Source organism: Prunus mume, linkage group LG1 (genome assembly GCF_029339155.1).
Source record: "Prunus mume cultivar Tortuosa linkage group LG1, ASM2933915v1, whole genome shotgun sequence".
In the NCBI taxonomy this organism is placed as follows: domain Eukaryota; kingdom Viridiplantae; phylum Streptophyta; class Magnoliopsida; order Rosales; family Rosaceae; genus Prunus; species Prunus mume.
This window is the reverse complement of record NC_142698.1, coordinates 7,829,699-7,849,638: the sequence shown is the minus strand read 5'-3', so window position 1 is coordinate 7,849,638 and position 19,940 is coordinate 7,829,699. Positions and strand designations below refer to the sequence as shown.

At 37.1% G+C, this 19,940-nt stretch overlaps 3 protein-coding genes across 4 annotated transcripts; 1 reads left to right on the top strand and 2 right to left on the bottom strand.

Moving 5' to 3' along the window:
* Window positions 1-1,139: 1,139 nt before the first annotated feature.
* On the bottom strand, window positions 1,140-3,700 carry LOC103333562 (uncharacterized). Its single transcript, XM_008236418.3, has 5 exons — window positions 3,533-3,700; window positions 2,410-3,335; window positions 2,250-2,303; window positions 1,833-2,017; window positions 1,140-1,421 (listed from the first exon to the last, which is right to left on the bottom strand). The coding sequence occupies exons 2-5, from the start codon at window positions 3,215-3,217 to the stop codon at window positions 1,332-1,334; spliced, it is 1,137 nt and encodes a 378-aa protein (XP_008234640.2). The 5' UTR covers window positions 3,218-3,335; window positions 3,533-3,700; the 3' UTR covers window positions 1,140-1,331.
* A 4,649-nt stretch (window positions 3,701-8,349) lies between these two features.
* Window positions 8,350-13,204, top strand: ACX2 (acyl-CoA oxidase 2). The gene is made up of 7 exons (XM_008236430.3): window positions 8,350-8,912; window positions 10,093-10,208; window positions 10,824-11,704; window positions 11,901-12,080; window positions 12,195-12,361; window positions 12,444-12,567; window positions 12,770-13,204. Exons 1-7 carry the CDS (start codon window positions 8,458-8,460, stop codon window positions 12,923-12,925), a joined length of 2,079 nt encoding a protein of 692 aa, XP_008234652.2. The 5' UTR covers window positions 8,350-8,457; the 3' UTR covers window positions 12,926-13,204.
* Window positions 13,205-13,421: 217 nt separating this feature from the next.
* Window positions 13,422-18,007, bottom strand: LOC103333742 (bZIP transcription factor, putative (DUF630 and DUF632)). Of its 2 annotated transcripts, none has more exons than XM_089050638.1 (6): window positions 17,441-18,007; window positions 16,088-17,207; window positions 15,837-15,914; window positions 15,202-15,416; window positions 14,384-14,607; window positions 13,422-14,245 (listed from the first exon to the last, which is right to left on the bottom strand). In XM_089050638.1, the coding sequence occupies exons 2-6, from the start codon at window positions 17,136-17,138 to the stop codon at window positions 13,582-13,584; spliced, it is 2,232 nt and encodes a 743-aa protein (XP_088906764.1). In that variant the 5' UTR covers window positions 17,139-17,207; window positions 17,441-18,007; the 3' UTR covers window positions 13,422-13,581. The 2 variants fall into 2 exon arrangements, with proteins under 2 accessions (XP_088906764.1, XP_088906769.1); XM_089050643.1 differs by having other exon boundaries at window positions 17,404-17,545.
* Window positions 18,008-19,940: the final 1,933 nt, after the last annotated feature.

Genomic DNA, 19,940 nt, shown 5'->3' with positions numbered 1-19,940 from the left:
CCTCCATCGGTCGTTCAAAGTTTAATTTTGCCTCCAAGTATCTTAATCCGTTTGGTGCCACATCTCACGCATGTCATAAGATGTTATTTGCAATCAATAATAATGTCGTGGAGGATGATCTTTGACCCAAAAAATATATAAAAGACTAAAACTGATAATTTTATAAACCTGAGACGATTTGACCATGGGTTTATGTAGCCTGTAATTGATTGAAAAAGAACTTGCGTAAGAATCTCAACTTTTTTAAAAAAATATATAAGCAGTAGCTTAAAGTACTCTAATTAATCTAATATACAGAAGAGGATTCGAACTTAAATGTAAGGAAACAAGCTCATTGCCCTAACCAATTGGTCTAGCCTACGTCTTCGAAAAACTACAAAAATTAGTCAACTAGATGACTACGACCTAAGAATATTCTCCAGCAATACACACACAACTAGCTGGCCGAAAAATTCAACGCCACACATGCCCCATCCAATTTATATTCATGAAGCTGTAGACTCTAGTGGCGTGGCGCCATTCACGCTTTAATTATTCGAGGAAGACTCATAAGTCCCATTTATTTTAAACAAGTAAATTTGCAAAATATACGTTTGATCTCCCCGCTGCTGAAACTTTAAAGTCAGTAAATAACTTGACCCAAAAGGCAATTCATCTACAAGCTTGCTATTGCAGTAATATTCACATCCAGCCATCATGTCAAACCTAATCTTAATACTTGAGTAAGAAAAACTCAACCAAAAGCTTTTTTTAATCATTTTCTGCCTTCTAAGCCAAGAAAAGACCTGATAGATGATGTTTTATCTCAACATTGATAAAACATCTGTCATTACATTTGTGATTCAACTTGCAATTGATAGATATGATAGCAGAAGCATTCAATCTCACAATCTAACAGCGTCATCATCTATTTCATTGCAGCAGACAAATCAAACCTTTCATTTTACGTTGTCAACACTAAAATATAAACACAATTGAGGAAAAAATTACTTCAATCAGTAAAATCGAAGGTAATAAATACGGAAACTCACCACCAAGAAAGTCATAAAATCCATCCCAAGGCTTACTGAAATGAAAATTCTGGGCCAAGTCAGGATTGAAGGTAGATAAATGGCAAAGTTAACATTCTTAAAGGCAGATTTGTCCAAGCAAGGCGTAATAGAAATGATATTACACAAATTTAATGAAAGTTTACAGCTTATTAAGAAAAAATGATATGAAGAAGTAAACAGTCGTCCAAACAAGGATACATGAATACACGTGCACATGCACTTGCAAGTAAGCACCCAGTAAAGTGACAATCTTACAATAACACAAGCATCGGAAACACACTATTGTTTCTCTGAAGGCATGCCACTCGTCATTTCCAGTTCCGTCTTGCAGTTGTCTCTCAGATCTTTTAGCGTGACATAACTGTCTTGCTGCCAAGCAGAAATCAGACTATTAATCACATTAAGACCCCCAAAAAGAAAAAGTCACCGATTAGAAAGTGAACATCATAATCTATAATACCAAGTTCTTACAACTTAGGCTGAATTTAAAACAAGCAACACTGGCTAGAACAGATTTGTTAAAGAAACAAGTTATAAACAGCCAGAATACCACAAATTAACTAGTCACATGAATGTGGGTTTCCCCCTGCCTTACGGCCAGTGATAGGATGTGGGACTTCATGCATATTAAAGATCAGAAGAGTATGGATCGTTTACATAAAAATTAAAATAAATGAAACAGAGACAAGCATGAAAAAATGTCCAAAAATAAAAACAACGATAAAAAGACCACTTCCCAAAGGAAGTACACATGCCATAGCAAACAAAAGTTATACTCACGAGATGGTTGCTTTCATGAACAAGCATATCCTCCACGTGAAGAAAGAGTGATCTCCACTGACTCGAGAGATCATATTCAAGTTTTGACGTTTTGTTTGGGTGAGGCCAGCCCTTAGTATCAATCTCCTTTCCCCTGAAACTTTTCTCAACAAATATGTTCGCTTCCTTTTGACTCTTCTTCAATGCTAAGGGTAAATTGTAAAATTAATGAGAAATAAACTATTTGAAAGTAAAGAAAAAATGTCAAGAAAGAACTTTAGATGCCCACTGCAGTAACATCTCACACATTTTACACAAACTTGCCAGAAATCCAAGTGGTAAAATGTAAAATATTCCCGAGTGAAAAGAAAGGCAATTTCAAATAGAAATTTAAAATGTTCACCATAGTAAATTTTCTACACATTCTGCACAACTTACCAGAAATTCGACCCTTGATATCCTGGTATTGAAGGTCCGACAAAATGTGAGCAGCTGATTATCAGATTGCAAAATAACCAAACTCATGTTAGTCTACATATATGCATTCCACATCCTAAGCAATCAGGTATAAAACTAGCATTACCAGGGGTTGTAATACCTTTCAAGCAAAACGAACAAGAGCAACCTTTAAGAAAGTCATCACCAACGTTCAAACCAGCAACATTATCACCCTTAAGAGTCGTGCATCTTTCCAATTTTTCAAATTCATGGGATTTTGAGCAACCATGTGACCCAGGCAATCTCGAACTATTGGCATAACCATGTTTGTTTGATGCCAGATTACCATCATCAAGATCCTTTTCATCATTCCCGCGAACAACAGTGACTAATCCTTCATATAGAGGAATGCTTTGAGCAACATCAGAAGTCTGTCCCGCTTTCTCATATTGACATTTTTCTCCACCATCACAACAGTCATTCTTGCACAGTCCTGAGCACTTGGAATTTGAAACAATGGACGTGCAATTATCCATCAACGCATCAGCAACCCCCATAACACTGCTCGCATTATCTCCAGTGTCACTGGACTTTTCCGCAATGTCATTCGACATAGTCAAGGTAACAGAGTCACTGTTGTCATTCGATGATTCATCAGTGGCAGTATAAGTAGGTGAAAACTCAGAATCTTGTGCGCCCTTTGGGGAAGATAAAGCTTCAGGGTTACATTCTGCTCCAATTTTGGTCTTACACTTCTCTCTTACTATATTCTCAAACCCTAAAGACACTTGCTTGGCAAATTTTGAATCCCCATTTTCAGAATCCACATTATTACCATACCCATCTCCAGATTTAGGTTTCGAATCAGCTGAAATCATCGAAAACCCCCTTTTTATGGGCCGGTTGGTCAAATCACCGAGAACCGGGCGGGTTTTGCAAAACCCATCTTTGGAATTATCACTACTCATAATGGAACTCACTTGCAGAGAAACAAAAAACGAAATCTGTCTACTCAATTGAGTATTCAACTGAGACCCTCGAAAACCCACTTCTCCGGTTCGCCAAAAACAATGAATTCTCCACCCCCTGATCCAGAAAATAAAAATGGAAAACCCACAAAGAATATTACTTATTTACATAGCCTAAACACCAGAAAATTCGGAAGAACTACATAATGTAAAATTAGGAATTCTAACTCAACCCTAGATATGATTTTATATTCAAGGAATATATATTTAGATACGAATAGAAGAATTCATATGAAAAAAGAGAGATGTACTGACCTTTTTGCAATCGGGAAATGTTTGTTCAATCAAAATGAAAGAAATCTGAGTGAGGATCTTGAAATGGAGAAGTGTGGGCGGGTAACGCGAGAAGAGAGAAGGGGAATCTCTAACTCAAAATTTGTTCAGGCGGGAGTGATGAGAGGCTGACCGCGACCCACCCTCCAAAAGTTTGAAAAGTCAGCAAATTGAGCAAACTGCGCCCAGCGCCACCAAACTAATGGGCCTATGGGCCACCTCTCTCCCCTCCCATTTTAAATTGGGAGTTTCACTAAAACACCCAAAATGGGGGTTAAAATTATAAAAAAAACTCAAGTACTATTTAAACATATAAACACACCCAAAACCCATCATTATATACATTCAAAACTCATGTATAAACACACCCAAAAAGTTGACTTTGGAGTTGATTTTGGGTGTGTTTCTATGTTTAAATAGTGCTTGGGTTTTTTTATAAATACATATCTAGGATTGGGTTTATTTATAAATTTGTATTTTAAATTTAAATTTAAAAAACGCCGTCCCACCAATCAATTTTATACCCTCGAAAACCTACTTGTTTTCAAAATTTACAAAATGGAGCATAAAGTTATAAATTGTTAGAGCATCTCCAATAATCTCTTCAACAGTTTTAAGAATGCTAAAATAGGTGAGTTACATCATCAAAACTCAATCCAATAGTCTTGTCAAACTCAATCATCAAGTCAGTAATATTGAACTGAGAAAGCTTTAGAGAGAGAGGCTCCTCATTCTCTCTAAAACTTCTCTCCTCCTCCATCGCCTTCTCTTCTAAGTAGCAACTGGTGGTTTTCCTACCGCCCTTCGAGGCGGCTCCTCTGCCACCTTTGGTGTGACTTTTCCTTTTCCTTTTCCTCATTGTTTGTTTTGCTTTGCCCTTTCTCCTTGCTTTTCCAGATTTTGGCCCATATATGTCCTTTCAAATTCCATCTGCATCTCCTCTCCATTTTCACTTCAACCATCACCCCTCTCTCACCTACTTCTCCTTTCCTCCCATCACCCACGCATCAGTTCTTTCCTTTAACCCACCCATCAAATCTGAAACCTTAAAATTCTCTTATTTCTCTATGATTCTCTTGGTTGTTTACTGGATTGCTGCAGCTGCTTCTCCCCTACAACCCATCCTCATATCTGAGCTTTTGCCATGGATGTGTGGGCTATGTAACTTAATGGTCAATTTTGACCCCCACTTGGATCGATTGAGTATGATAAATGTTGGTGGATTGCTCCCCAAAATCCATGCTCTTCAAATCGCCCTTATTGGTTCCTCTGGACCTTCTTCTTCTAATGAAGGTGGCGGTAGATCCGGTGACGGTGGTGTTTGTACTTGGAATTGGACTATTGTTTTCTTTTTTTGGTTGAGCCCTTGTTTTTGTTTTCCTGACTTTGTTTTGGGCTTTTTGTAATATCTGTTTGGTAATAACATGTTCATTCTTTCGATCAAAAAATAAAAATCTAGTCATCAAATATGCAATCTCTTTTTCTCTCTTCAGGATTGATAAGTTGACCACGGTTTTTTTTTTTATATTTTAAAAATCACATGCATTTTTTATTTTTCAAATAATAAATAAGTAATATTTTTCATTGTTTTTTTTATAACATTGCATTACTTGAATTGAAGAGTCTGTTGGGGCATAAATTATTAAAATAACAAGTAAGCCTTTTCAAATTGCCACATAGGTTAACAAACTTTTATTTGAAGAGATAAATTTGCTACGCGCATCTCCAACAATAGTAGTAAATTAAACTCTTCAAATTAAAGTTTGTTGACCTATGTGGAAAATTGAAAAGGTTTATTTGCTACTTTAAAATTTTATGCCTCAGACTCTTCAATTCAATTAATGCAGTGTCATGGAAAAGAATGAAAAATATGAAAACATGTTAAGAGTGCATTTATTACTTTAAAAAAAATGCATGACTTTAACACTTTCAATGTAGGTTTTGTTTTTCCAAAGTAAAATTAAATATTTTGAAGAGTCAAAGTCAACTTACCAATCGTGAAGATAAAAAAAAAGGTTGCAGGTTTGATGACTGATAGAAAAAAAAGATTGCAGGTTTGATGACTGAGTTTGACAAGGCTATTGGAGAGAATTTTGTTGATGTGACTTATCTATTTTAGAGTTCCAAAATTGTTTAAGAGGCTATTATAAATGCTCTTAGTTACACATTGTTCAATCATTCACACATTTTGATAAATGTAAATGTTGAACAAGATTTTAATGCTAAATAAAAGTGTTTGGTTCTATAATACTAGAAATTTTCCTACATGCTATGTATGTGCTCAAAAAGAAGTCATTGCATGAGATAACAAGCGAGAAAAAGTACGCAATGGGAGTGAGAAAGTGTAAAAATTGTGTTTGCATTTTGTTTGGCCAAGAAAGACCAACCACCCCCCGTAACCCACCCATAGCCCCATCTCCATCCCCACCCGTAACCAACCCCCAACCTTTCTCTCACAATACCAATGCCAATTGTTCCACATCCATGGATGGACAACGACAACTTGGGATAAACATGGCCACCAAAGTTTGTAGGCAGTTACAAGCCATTTTAGCAGTGGAGTAGTTACAACTTACAAGACAGTTTTGCAGTAGAGCAGTTTGAAGTTTATTGTGTCGTTGCAGTTGGTGTTGTTTTCATTCATCCCAATCGTTGCAGTTGGTCTTGCGACTCATTTAAGGGTTGGGCTTTGTTGGGCCGCTTTGTGCAACATTTGTTCATTGTCAACTAGCCCAAGTTTCGCTTGTTTATTGTTGTTGACGAGCAAGGAATCAGAGCAGAGCAACTGGAAAGTTGGGCTGTCACGCTACCTCCATCTCTTGTGGGAGTTTTACCGTCAAATGGCCTCCCTTGTCCTCGTGGAGTTTTGCTGTTTTGTGGCTTAGGCTGTTTGTCTCAGCTCTCTGTCTGGAGCTTAATTTAGCCTCTGTCTTGTTTGCTGTGTTTTGCTGGCGCCGCTTTGGCCTTTTTTTCAATGAAACACTTATTTAGGTATTTAACCCTCTTTGATTAACAAAGAAGATTTTCTTAGATGTACTAAATAAATACTAATATAATTCCATCAAATGACTTAACTTCTTCATATCAATTTCAAACACCTATATCATTAGAAAAATAACAAACATAACAAAAAAAGAAAAAAAAAAAAAGAGAAATAAACTACAATCAATAGATTAAATTGAATTTCATTGTATTCTCAGAAGTTGTGTCATTTAATCCAATTACGTCATATTTTGAATTTAGAAATCCAATTCAATCCTCCAAAGTCCACATCAAAATTGAATTGAATTCGATTAGATTAGCATATTTTCTTTTATCAAGTGAAAATCATATTAAGAATTTAGCCACAAACAGTGATACAACTCCAAAAAGGGGATACATCAACATCATCAAGAAAATATAATCTTCCCCCAATCACATTCACAAAGAGCGAATATAGATTTGCCAAATAAACTAGCACACTTGGTTAAACCAAGCACCATATAAAACTAAAACGCTTGGAGAGACTAGATTAAGGTGTGCAAGTCATTTTAAACTGGAAATTCCAGAAAACAGAAGATCGCATTCATTTGCAAAACTCAACCTCCACAAACCAAAAAAATATCAAGACCTCAATTAAGATAAATATAGTTTAACTATTGGATTTGGTTAAATAATGTCGAATAAGAGGAGAGAGAAAATGCAAGAATGGAAAGTATTTAAGTATCCACCAACTATAATATCACAAAACGTCTCTAAGATTTACGAAACTATCATATTGCAACTTTAATGTTTTTTTTTTTTTGGTGTCATTTGTGGTCTTCAATGTTAGTATGTGTGATCACAAATGGTCCATACCGTTAGGTTCCATAAAAAATTCAATTAGTTTGCTGACGTGGCATATATATATATATATATATCACAAAACATCCCTGATGTTCACACACCTATCACAAATGGTCATTGGGATTTTATTTTTTTCATTTAAATTATTTAAAAATATATATTGTATTTTAAATACATGTGACACTATACTTTTGAAGATGTGGACTCCACATATATGCCACATCAATAAACTAATGAAGTTTTTTAAAAATAATTTAAAATTCATGAAATTTAAAAATGAAAAAACCATTTATAGACGGATTTTAACCTTGAGGACCATTTATGAACCTTAAACCCTTGGTTTTTTTTTCATTTTTAAATTTTATAAATTTTAAAGTATTTTTTAAAAACTCTATTAGTTTGTTAATGTGACATATATGCGGAGCCTACATCTCCAATAATATAGTGTCAAGTGTATTTAAAATACAATATATATTTTTAAATAATTTAAAATTCATAAAATTTTAAAAAGAAAACCAAATTTTATGAATTTTAAATTTAAAAAATTAAAAAATTTCACAGGGACCATTTGTGATAAGTGCGTGAACCTCAGAGATGTTTTGTGATATATATATGCGTCAGAAACTAACTAATTTTTAACAAAAACTAACAGTAGAGACTATTTATAATCACATATACTAATCTTAAAGACCACGAATTACAAAAAAAAATTAAAAATTAAAAATACAATATGATAATTTTGTAAACCTAATCTTAAGAACGTTATGTGATATTAAGCATTTATTGAATGGAAGCAACGATACGTCACTAAGATCAAATTTGATCTAAAATCCATATTTACATCACATCACCCTCGATCGTGCATACATATCCCATGACATTGAAACGCGCGCCAAGACTAACTGCCAACTTCCACACCAATCCGCAGCCGCCACGCCAACATCCCCCGCATCGCCTCTCGCGTATAAGGAAACGAACCAGCGGATCTTTCCCATTTCGAATTTTCAAACCTTCTCCACAAACCAGCCAACCTCTTCTTCCTCCTCCTCCACCGACTCTCTGTCTCTGATTAAAACATAAAAATGCAAAGCCCATACCCAGATCCGACGGGGGAGGACGAATCACAGTCCATTACCAACAGGCGCATCCAACGGCTGTCCTTGCACCTGACACCCAATTACCCACAACCTCAAAACGACGCCACCCACCACCAGCTTCAGCTGCTAGAGTGCGCCAAAGCGGCGACGCTGAAGGTGGACACAGATAGTCTTTCCAATTACTTGAGAGGCAAGCATAAAGACATTCAAGACAGAGTTTTGGACTACTTCAACAACAGGCCTGATCTTCAGACGCCACTTGAGATTTTGAAGGATGATCACCGTGAGCTTTGTATGAGGCAGCTTGTTGCGTTGGTCAGAGATGCTGGGATTAGGCCTTTCAGGTGCGTGGTTGAAGACCCGGCTAAGTACTTTGCTATTTTGGAAGCCGTTGGAAGCGTGGACGTGTCTCTTGCGATTAAGATGGGGGTGCAGTACAGGTGATTATTGCTACTATGATGTTTATTGTTGTGCTTTTCTGGTTCTGGGTTTTGTGGCATTTGGTTGCTAATGATGGCTTTTAATTTGGAGTTTGGGATCGGAATTTTTGGGGAAAAGGTGTTTTTTGACATGGGTTTTGTCTTGTTTGATTATTGGATTGGTGGGTTTACCATGACAGATGACCATGATTCTTTGAATTGTCTCGTTCGATTTCCCAAATCATAGCTTTCGCTCTTAGTACATCATAGTATGTGTTTGTTTTACTCTGTGTTGTAATTGCTTTTGGATGATTGTTACTGCAGTAAATTTGTTTCTGCTCCACACACAGAGGTACATATATATGTAAGTAGACAAAACTGTTACAATACAAAACAATTGGTGGTCCACATCCAAAAGCTTATGTTTTTGGGACCAGTGATAAACCAGTGAAATTCAGCTTGTAATGGAGAGGAGGTGGAGGTCCGCGCTCTGCCGTATTTTCTCACAATTTAATTCAAGTAGTTCATGTGTTAGTTCCCACTTGTGAGGGAGGCTGTTTACGGTATAAAATAACTGTTGGTTCACATTCTAACAGCTCAAGCTATTGGAACAATGGTAAACCAACAAAATTTGTTAAAAATGGAAAACCCTATACTAACACTGCTGTAAGGCCACCCATGAGCATAGATGAAAATTTGGTGATTGAGGTGCAATGTGCATGATTAGAAATAGCAGGATGGGATTAAGGTGGATGCGTGTCAACATTGGGACTATAATAGCAAAATCAAGTTTTTATAAAAAATTTGAGAACATGCAGAAGGTTCATGAGGTGAGCAAGGGACAATTAAGACAATTTTCATGTGGTGGGAACCTTGTGATAGCCTACATGCCTTGTTGTGCAAATTGAATATTCTGGAATGGACGGTTACTATATTTATATGAACTACAATGAATTTTTTAAGGCAGAAATTTCCATTAAAATAGAGGGTCCGCAGAGTTTATCATCACATTCGTTATTGCTGATTTTTTGTGTTTGGATTCAATTGATGTAATTTCATGGTTCTTAGATTGACAAAAACTTGTCATGGGGCCTTTTCTCTTCCAGTATGTGCTTACCTGAAACGTAGTTTGATGGTTAATTGCCTTAATCTTTACAATTTGTGTTTTATCACACTGATTTTTTTCCCCTCACTTGTGCAGTCTTTGGGGAGGTTCTATACTCAATTTAGGAACTAAAAAACACAAGGACAAGTATTTTGATGGTATTGACAATATGGATTATCCAGGTTGTTTTGCTATGACAGAACTGCATCACGGTGAGCTGTTTCTGTTACTTCCAGTTATTTACTTGTTTGGTTGCTTTTGCCCAAGCTGATATTAAAATTACACTTAATTTCTGTGACATCTCAAGACGTGCTTTCATTGTGTGTTCAAGCATCTTGATTATGTGGAAAGAATTGGTCTGCCCCTTGTACAACTTTTTGCAGTTTTTACTTCAGTGGGCACAAATCGTAATTCTTAATGACTAATATTATTCTGAGGAAGTCAAATCACATGGAGAAAAGTGTCCAATGAGCAAAAGATTAATGATGTGTGAGATAGCATGAAGAAAGTTCTCCAAGATTCTTGATGACTTGTTAGTCACTTAGTTCTGGAGTGTCAGAGTTGTATGGACTGGATGCTGAAATACGTATAACAACCAGAGTCTATCAACCTTTCGCCAGGTTAATATAATAACTGTTGATTGGTTGGTGCTAATTATCCCCTTTTGTTTTTTTAGAAGAGACAGGTTCATGATAGTTATCGATCATCTTTTGGTTCACATTTCTTTGTTATTATTTGTTTTATGTTTATATTTCTTAGGTACTGGTGCATTACTATATCTAGAATTCAGATCTAACCTCATTTGTTTTTTATTTTGGTGCCTAAAGGCTCAAATGTTCAAGGTCTACAAACTGTGGCAACATTTGATCCACTCACAGATGAATTTATAATTGACACACCCAATGATGGTGCCATCAAATGGTGGATTGGCAATGCTGCTGTTCATGGCAAGTTTGCTACAGTTTTTGCTAAGCTGATGTTGCCAACTCACGATACCAAAGGAGTTTCTGATATGGGTGTCCATGCCTTCATTGTGCCAATAAGGGATTTCGAGACCCACCAAACTCTTCCAGGGATTGAGATACATGATTGTGGCCATAAGGTTGGTCTGAATGGGGTGGACAATGGAGCATTAAGATTCCGCTCAGTGAGAATCCCTCGTGATAATCTTCTTAATCGATTTGGAGATGTCTCCCGGGATGGGAAATACACAAGCAGCTTACCATCTATAAATAAAAGGTTTGCTGCCACACTAGGGGAACTTGTAGGTGGGAGAGTCGGCCTTGCATATTCTTCAGTTAGTGTCCTCAAGATTGCTGCCATAATTGCAATTCGATATTCTCTACTGCGTCAACAATTTGGTCCTCCTAAGCAACCTGAAGTTACTATTCTTGATTACCAGTCCCATCAGCACAAGTTAATGCCAATGCTGGCTTCAACTTATGCATTCCATTTTGCCACGCTGCATTTGGTGGAGAAATATGCCGAGATGAAAAAGACTCATGATGAACAATTGGTTGGTGATGTCCATTCGCTTTCGGCAGGGCTCAAGGCTTATGTGACAGGATATACAGCAAAGTCATTGAGTATCTGCAGGGAAGCTTGTGGAGGCCATGGGTATGCTGCTGTCAACCGCTTTGGTAGCTTGAGGAATGACCATGACATTTTTCAGACATTTGAAGGGGACAACACAGTGCTTCTACAACAGGTTGCTAACACATCACTTTCTCTACACTCTTGCTTGGAGTGTTTATGATGTATGCTCTAGTTTGTTTTATAGGATAAAACATTCATGGGTTCCAAATCAGTAGAGCATGAAGTGTTCGAACAAGAGATGAAATAGATATGCCAAAAAAATTGTCGTAAAGCAATTCCTACAATGCAATTTTTCACTTGTGATGCAGGTGGCAGGTGATCTGTTGAAGCAATACAAGGAGAAATTTCAAGGGGGCACACTCACTGTTACATGGAACTACCTTAGAGAGTCCATGAACTCATATTTATCTCAGCCAAATCCAGTGACTGCTCGTTGGGAAAGTGAAGAACATTTGCGAGATCCTAAGTTCCAGTTGGATGCTTTTAGAGTGAGTTTTATCTTGGTTTTCTGATTAAAATCCTACTTTTCTTTTTGGTGAATTCAAATACTTTTAGTATAAAATCAAAACTGAAATTTTAGTCACATAATTTTCCTCTTGCAGTATCGAACTTCTCGATTACTCCAAAGTGTTGCCGTTAGACTACGCAAGCACTCTAAAACACTTGGAAGTTTTGGTGCTTGGAATAGATGCTTAAATCACCTTTTGACACTTGCAGAGTCCCATATTGAGTCTGTCATCCTTGCCAAATTTATCGAATCTGTTCAGAAGTAATTCTTATTTCTCTGTTACTTTCATTTCTCTCCTTCCATTATGGTTTTGTATTTCTAATTTGGGCTATTTATGTGCCAGCTGTCCGGATGCAAGTTCTCGAGCTGCTTTGAAACTCGTTTGTGATCTTTATGCCTTGGAACGAATCTGGAAAGATATAGGAACCTATCGTAATGTTGATTATGTGGCACCAAACAAAGCTAAGGTATTTAAACACCTTGACTAATAATCCAATGAAGCATGAAAAATAAAACTAAAAATCTTTTGATTCTATGCTTTCACTATGAGTCAGGATAACGGAAACCATATGTAAGCCTGAATAGACGTAGTCACAAATGCATCATGCATGGCTTTAGAAGGAATGCCCTGAAACTCCCAATTTTGACTGATGATTTCCGTCTGTGCAGGCAATCCACAAACTCTCAGAATATCTGAGTTTCCGAGTGAGAAATATAGCAAGGGAACTGATTGACGCTTTTGATATTCCAGATCATGTTACACGGGCCCCAATTGCAATGCAGTCAGATGCCTACTCTCATTACACACAATACGTGGGCTTTTAATTCTTATAGAAAAAGAAAAAGCAGGAAATAATTGTCAAAGCCAAATTGGCATAACAAGGAAGCTTTGATTGGTTAAAGGGGTTCTTGCTTTTCTTACCATACCTTTTTTTTTATATAGAAAATACAAACTTTGGCTTCTTACAATAATTGGTTATTGAGAGTCTGGGGACAAAGTGATATTTCTGGGCAGGAATAGTCATGTACTGTTGTAACTTGTAGCATTATAAATTCTTATTCAAAAAGGAATTGGTGCTTGATATATGACATACAAGTTTTAAATGCGGATTGCATGGCAAGGGAACCTTTGCCTGTAAATTGGAAATTGCAGATGTCTTCCATTATCTTAACCAGAACAGGTTTTTCTTTTTCCGCCCCATAAGGAGAGCAAACAAACAAAGCACTATCTGAGACTAGTTGCATAACAACATAACCAATCACGAAACTTATAAGTTCTGGCAGAAAACTCTTCCTATTTCAGTTCTAAAATCGTATGCACTTGCCCAAAAATTTGCACTTTTCCTACCCAAAAGCTCTTTGCAATAATTCAACTTTACACACCTGTATCCAATCACAAACTTATGAGATGCTTATATGTAATAATTACATAAACTTAGTATCTAATGGGCCTGCAGTTTAGATATGCAATTCGAGCTGATTCACTTTTCTGTCTGATATCTAATGGGCCTGCAGTTTAGATATGCAATTCGAGCTGCTTCACTTTTCTGTCTGATATCTTCATACATCTTTAATGATTCCTCGGAAAATTTAGTCAGTCTATCCAGAACCTTTGTCAAGCTCGAATGTATGCAGCTCAGGTTTGGAGATGATTCTTCGCTGTTCGCGTCATCTTTGTTCTCTGATTCTCCGTTGTTTGCATCAGCTGTCCTCTGGTTTTTCTGTGCATCTGCTTGTTGTGCCATCAAATGACGCAGATCTGATAAGAAGGTTCTGATTGCATCAGTAAGTTCATTAGACGGCAATGCTTGGATCCCGGCTGCCCAATCTCGAAAGAGAACAAATATAGGTGGGGCCACAACTCGACGAGGGGAAAATGGCCTTCTGCTTTTGGAACGCTCCCTTGGTTGCATGATGCAGTTATGTAGCCAACCATTGAGAGCTTCAACATATGACGTATGGCTGTTGATCCAGTTTGCAAAGCTTAGGCCAAAACATTCAATCTCATCCAAAAGTTGGGCCATGATCAGCCTGCGGGAATCTCCTTGGGAAGTTACTGTTGAGCTCTTCGAATGATATGCCAATGAGATGGTAATATACTGCGCATGGTGGCATTCAAGCATGGCCTTCCACATTCTGGTCAATCTACACAGAATCACCATTCACAAATACAAGGTTAGTGATGCTTTGAAACCAAAAAAAAAAAAAAATGAATTCCAACGATTGGTAAATAATATTTAGTGGCCACGAAGTCCATTATGGGAACAAGAGGATCCTACGTACCCCTGAGTAAGTTCTAAAAGTTGTGGATGCAATTCTTCATCTCTCATTTTCTCAATCCGCTTTGATATTGATTCAACAGCGTGAATTGCCACTCTTATTCGTGAATGAAGATCCTTTACAACTGCCCGGGTTTTATCAATAACTTGACTGCTACAATCCTTTGCAAACTGATTCCTAAGTTGATCACACTTCTGATCATACACCTTCCTAATAGATTCACTTGCCTACGAGAACCAAAAAAATATGTGAGAAGATGATTAAAAAGCTAGAAAACCAATAACATAATAAGTTTGATCACTATGGCAAAAAGAAAAAAAAATTATCAATCATTATCTTTTCTCCTGTATTCAATGTCAGAGAAACAGGGTTCACGAGATGCAATAATAAAAAGTTGATGTTTCGAGCAATATTCACTCCATCTACCAACTGATTTCATCAAATAATCATACTCTCCACAAGACAGAGTATCTCTTTCCCTCTCAACTATTTCTTTCAAAGTACGTATATGTATGTGCATATGGGTGTTCTTGTGTGCAAAACATCTATTGAAAAACCAGTTCTGCCATATAAACAAGATTGTTAGGAAGATCCTTTTTCATATATTATTACCCTAATAATAATTCATCTTTTTTTTTTGTCGGGCCCTACCAAGCCAGGAGTATTCATGCATTCACATTTATGTGCTGAATCATGGATTGAGGTAAGCAGATCACGTGGCAGATTGTTTAAAAGCATGGAACAATAGATTACAGAAATGAAAAGGTCCAGCAAGACACTTGACTCTTTAATAAAAGAATGCAGAGGCTTCAACAAAGTACCTTTACTTCGTCATAGAGTTTTCTTTCCCAAGCATATAGTCTCTCCAGAGTGGAGGAATGACTTCCAGCAATCATGCAAAACTCTTCAACAAAATCACTTCCACTGTCATCAACATCATCTTTTGATGCTGTGGCAAGAGCATTCCTTGACGAAGATGACCTCGAAGATGTTGTCCTCTTCCAGGTAATAACTTTCGTTGCATGTTGAGTAGGTTCTGAAAAAGACATTAAGATCTCATATTATGGTGGGAAAAGACACAGGAGTTTCCAATCATTCTGTAAAAGAGTTATCCTCCATTAAATAAAATGTGAATAGGTTGAAGAGGCTTCATTTGTTTGGCTGCATGATATGCAAATAATACATTTGAACCAACTGATCCAACAAATGCCACACAACAAATCAAAATTAAAGGGATGAACTATGTTTGTCTGCTTCTTTGTGTCCGAGACACAACTCCTCTGCTTCAAATAAAAGAACTTTAACTTATCAAAGGATTACTAGGATTTTACAAAACCAGAAGTGATGAGTGAATGGAAAAGACCTCAAACAAAACCAAAGGATTACTAGGATCCAAACCCTAAAGTATTTAATGGATTGATAATTAGCTTGTGACATATCAATTGTAACAACTTACCTTGAGAAACAAGTGCAGTCTTTCCACGGCAGAAAATGATCTGGAAAGCAGTGACAACAGCCAAAGCTGATGACCTACCTGCAAAACTTGAATAGTCAGAAAGAGTTTATGGAGAAAAAACAAGCATTTTTTTTCAACCAACTAAAATTATCAGTGGCACTAGCACAAAGCCAAGCAAATGCTGGGATTTAATTCAGCAGTTTAAGTAGACAAACAAAACACAACACTCTCCAACCAACATTAAAAATTACCTTTTGCCTCTGAATATCCAACCCTGATTTTGTTTGACTCAAGCATCCTGGAGACCTCTCTACCTGATTCTGCAGCTCTGAAAAAGCGATGCTCAATATCCTTTATGCTTGAAAGAAAATCTTTAGCTCTGTGGGTGATAAACTCTGAAGGGTCCTCTCTTTCTGCACATAAATCTTTCTCCCTTCTCTTCGAACCAGACTGCTCAAGTGCAACTTGACCTGTCAAATTTCTAGCTGCCCCATTGGCATTACGTCCCATGTTTAACTGTCTCGCTTCACCATGACCTGCTTGCAGAGACCCATCAACTCCTCCCGAGTTCATCAAATTGCCATTATGCTCTACACTATCATTTTGAGTCATCGAATGACCAGAACCTTCGGAAGCCCTTTGCTCGATTATCAGCCTTTCACTTCCTTCATGATGTTCATTACTTCCATCTAATCCAACTTTTGCCCATCTCCTTGTCTCCTCCACCACACTATGATTAGTTTCTTCACCCCTCACCTGTCTCCACCCTCTGATATCATCAAAATTCACATCCACTCCACTATTTCCCACAAACCTAAAGCTCTCACTCTCATCAACAGGATCAAAATAATCCCAAGACGAATCTTCCTCAGGCAGAGGAGGTGGTGGTGGTGGCAACGGAATATCGTCATCCATATAACTACTACTAAGCGGATTGAACCTTACAGTCACAGCAGCACCACCTCCTGACCTCATATAACTCAGAGTCGCCACAGGAGGCGAAATGGGTCTCTCACTGTGCATAGGCGAGTCAGAAGCCTCAGCCATAGGCGATGGCGACGGTGAAGGGTAGGAGGAGTGTGATGGGGTCTTGTCTGATGTTGACAGAGACGACTCTATCAACACCTCAGCCTCGGCGTATCGCCGAAGCGCAATGCCAATGTTTCTAAGGGAGTTGATGTAAGATACATGAGAAGCTGCTAAAGCATACCTTGAATCAATTGCTTGCTTGATGAATCTCTTGCGCTCTCTGCAGAGACGCAGAGCTTCGTCCTTCTCGGTTTTAGAGTTTGCACCACCCATTTTAGACGGAAATTTTTGGGACACAGCTCATGAAATTACGCTCATTTTCTTGGTAACCAAACATAACCTCTGAAAAAGAAAGAAAACCGTTTCATGAAAGCACAAAGAGCCCAACTTGTCAAAAAAATCTGTTAAAGAAAACCCATTTTAAACGTCTCAAAAAGACTGAAAACACTCTTCTCAAAGCAAAAACAAACTACCAAGAAAATGAATTAAAAAGAACAGCTTTGGAAAAATAAGAAAAACCCTTTCTTTAAACCCAAACCTTATATTGCTGATCAGAGGAAAAACAGAGCATTTACCGTTACGGCTCCCAAAAGCATATGTGGGTTTTGCAGCAATCGAAAAACCCACTTGAGGAAGACTTGGTTTTGAAGATGTAGACAAGACCCAGATAGCGAAAATGCGAGGAAATCGTTGAACTTTGTTTCAGAGTAAAACTATGAGGTTCGCATAAAACAGAGCTCAGAGCCAAAAACAGAGACAAGTAATTGTTGACATAGTTGTTTTCATAGCAGGGTGAGCTAGAAAAGCAGCAGAGCCAGAGTGTAAGAGTGGTTGGGGCTCATAAAAGAAAACCCATTAACGAAACCCCAACGGGCTGAAACTGAAAGCAATGAATGCGAAAGAGTTGGCCACAAAAAATAGAACCTGAGCGTCTCAGAGGCTTTTATGGGATACAAAGATTTCGCAGAGATGGCGAGGCTTGATATTGAAATGACGAACGGAGACTGAAAGAGCATAGAGAGAGAGAGAGAGAGAGAGAGAGAGAGGAATCTGGTACAGTATGGTTTAGTCACAGAGGAGGTGAGTGAGAGAGAGCAAAGAGCCTCGTAGAGTGTGTCAGATTTCTTGGAAAATAATCTAAAACCCTTTCTTCTTTTTTATGGGAAAAACCCTCTCTCTTTTTTTTTTTTTTCTGTGTGAAATCAATTATAAAATCCTAGCATTCCCTTCTTGTAAATTAAATTAATTTAAAATAATTTAAATTATCGTTTCGTTCTAAAAAAAAACCAAAGAGTTTCTTTCATCATTTTTTATTTATCTTTTTTTATTTTGGTGTTTCAACATCAACATTGCATTGCAGAAAATACTGCTTTAAACAGGGCACAGTGGCGGAATTGGTGCGTGTCAGAAAGCAATACAATGCAACATCAATATTATATTGGAAAAGGTGCTCAGATGACAGAATTGCCCTCAGGTTTCACATGAGACCCACCAACGGCTCCTTAAAATCCGCTCACTGGAAAAATTACTTGCTCTACTTCTTTCCTTCCTCTCTTTCGACACACAAAAAGAAGATCAAAATCAACCCCAAAAGAAAATAAATCAAACATAATATAAATTATCTTTTATCTTTCTGCTTATTATTTCTTCTTTTGGTGTCGAAATTATGAGTAGCCACTGGCTGAATATTCCAGTATATACAAGTACTAAATTTTGTGCAGTATGGGAGATATAAATTTGTTAAGGCAGGCATATTTTTAGTGGGCAAAGAAAGAATCTTGGTGTTGAGGTGGAGAGATCTAGCAATGTATCAGCTGTTAGATAAATTATATTGGGTCTCTAGCAGAAGAGTCAAAATGATAGCTGGAGAGTAGTACTTTAGGATTGCAGTGTGTTCATACCAGAAACAGATCAAAGATAAGATGATGCCTTTATTTTTACTGAACAGTTCGTACGTTTCTGCCAATCATAGTTTGATATGCGTATAGAGATTTTTCTTTTTGTGTTTTTGATGAATTATTTTTGTAAATATGTCAAACGTCCTTTCATCTTTGGACCCCATGGATATGCTTGTAATAAACACTGGAATATGGATGCCATCCCATTGCCAAAGCATTCTTTCCATCTTTGGGAAAAGAGTTGGTACAATATACAAGTGATTTGGCAATCCACCTTTATTTAGTTCCTTTATTTTTCTTCTGATAGGAAGTAAACTTTTGATTTCACTCCATTGTTGGCTCCTCTATTATTAGCTTTTATTATGCCAATCTGTCTTTGACCTTTATCTTTTTACCTTTTTGTATCTTGTTTTTCTTATACATGTGCCGTGTTTACTTCATAGTTGGCCCATGGCTTAAAACGATTTTTGTGATTGTGATGACACTGCAAAAAGCTTAATGTGTTCAACTTAATGTGTAAGGAAAGATGGCAAAAAATTAAAATAAAGACAGACGAGCCGCAAAATTTGGAGACAGCATATCCGGAGTCTAGAGAAGAGAGTAATGAAAATGGTAATCTGCTTGAGTAAAATATAGGAAGAAAAGGGGGATATTTAGAAAGCCCAGCTCCACAAGTGAAGGTTAAATTAGTTTGAATTTTTGAAGATACTGGTCTTTAGACTTTAGACTCCATACTTATAGACATGACAATATTGTACATGACCCGTTAATACGACATAAATTTGTACAAAAGAATTAGTATTTGAGTCGGGACTTAATGGATCGAGTTGAAAACAGATGGAGTCATATGACTTCGAGAATACCTGTTATCACCCGTTAAGAGTAGGAGTAGTTTTGCACTTTATATCTTTCTATTTTTCTTCGTATTTCTTCTCCTCCTTCTCCCCTCCCCAAACTCTTATCGAGTTTATTTTTAATTATTTTTTAAGTTTTTCTTATAATTTTGTGAATTTTTTTTTATTCTTAACGGTGAAACGAGTTGTATCGTGTCATTCATTATTTTAACGGGTCGTGTTCGTGTTTGGTATTTTTCATCCGTTAACTTAACGGGTCATGTTGTGTTAACTAGATAAGAAAAGCGGGTCAACACGAACACGACAAACACGATCCGTATGCT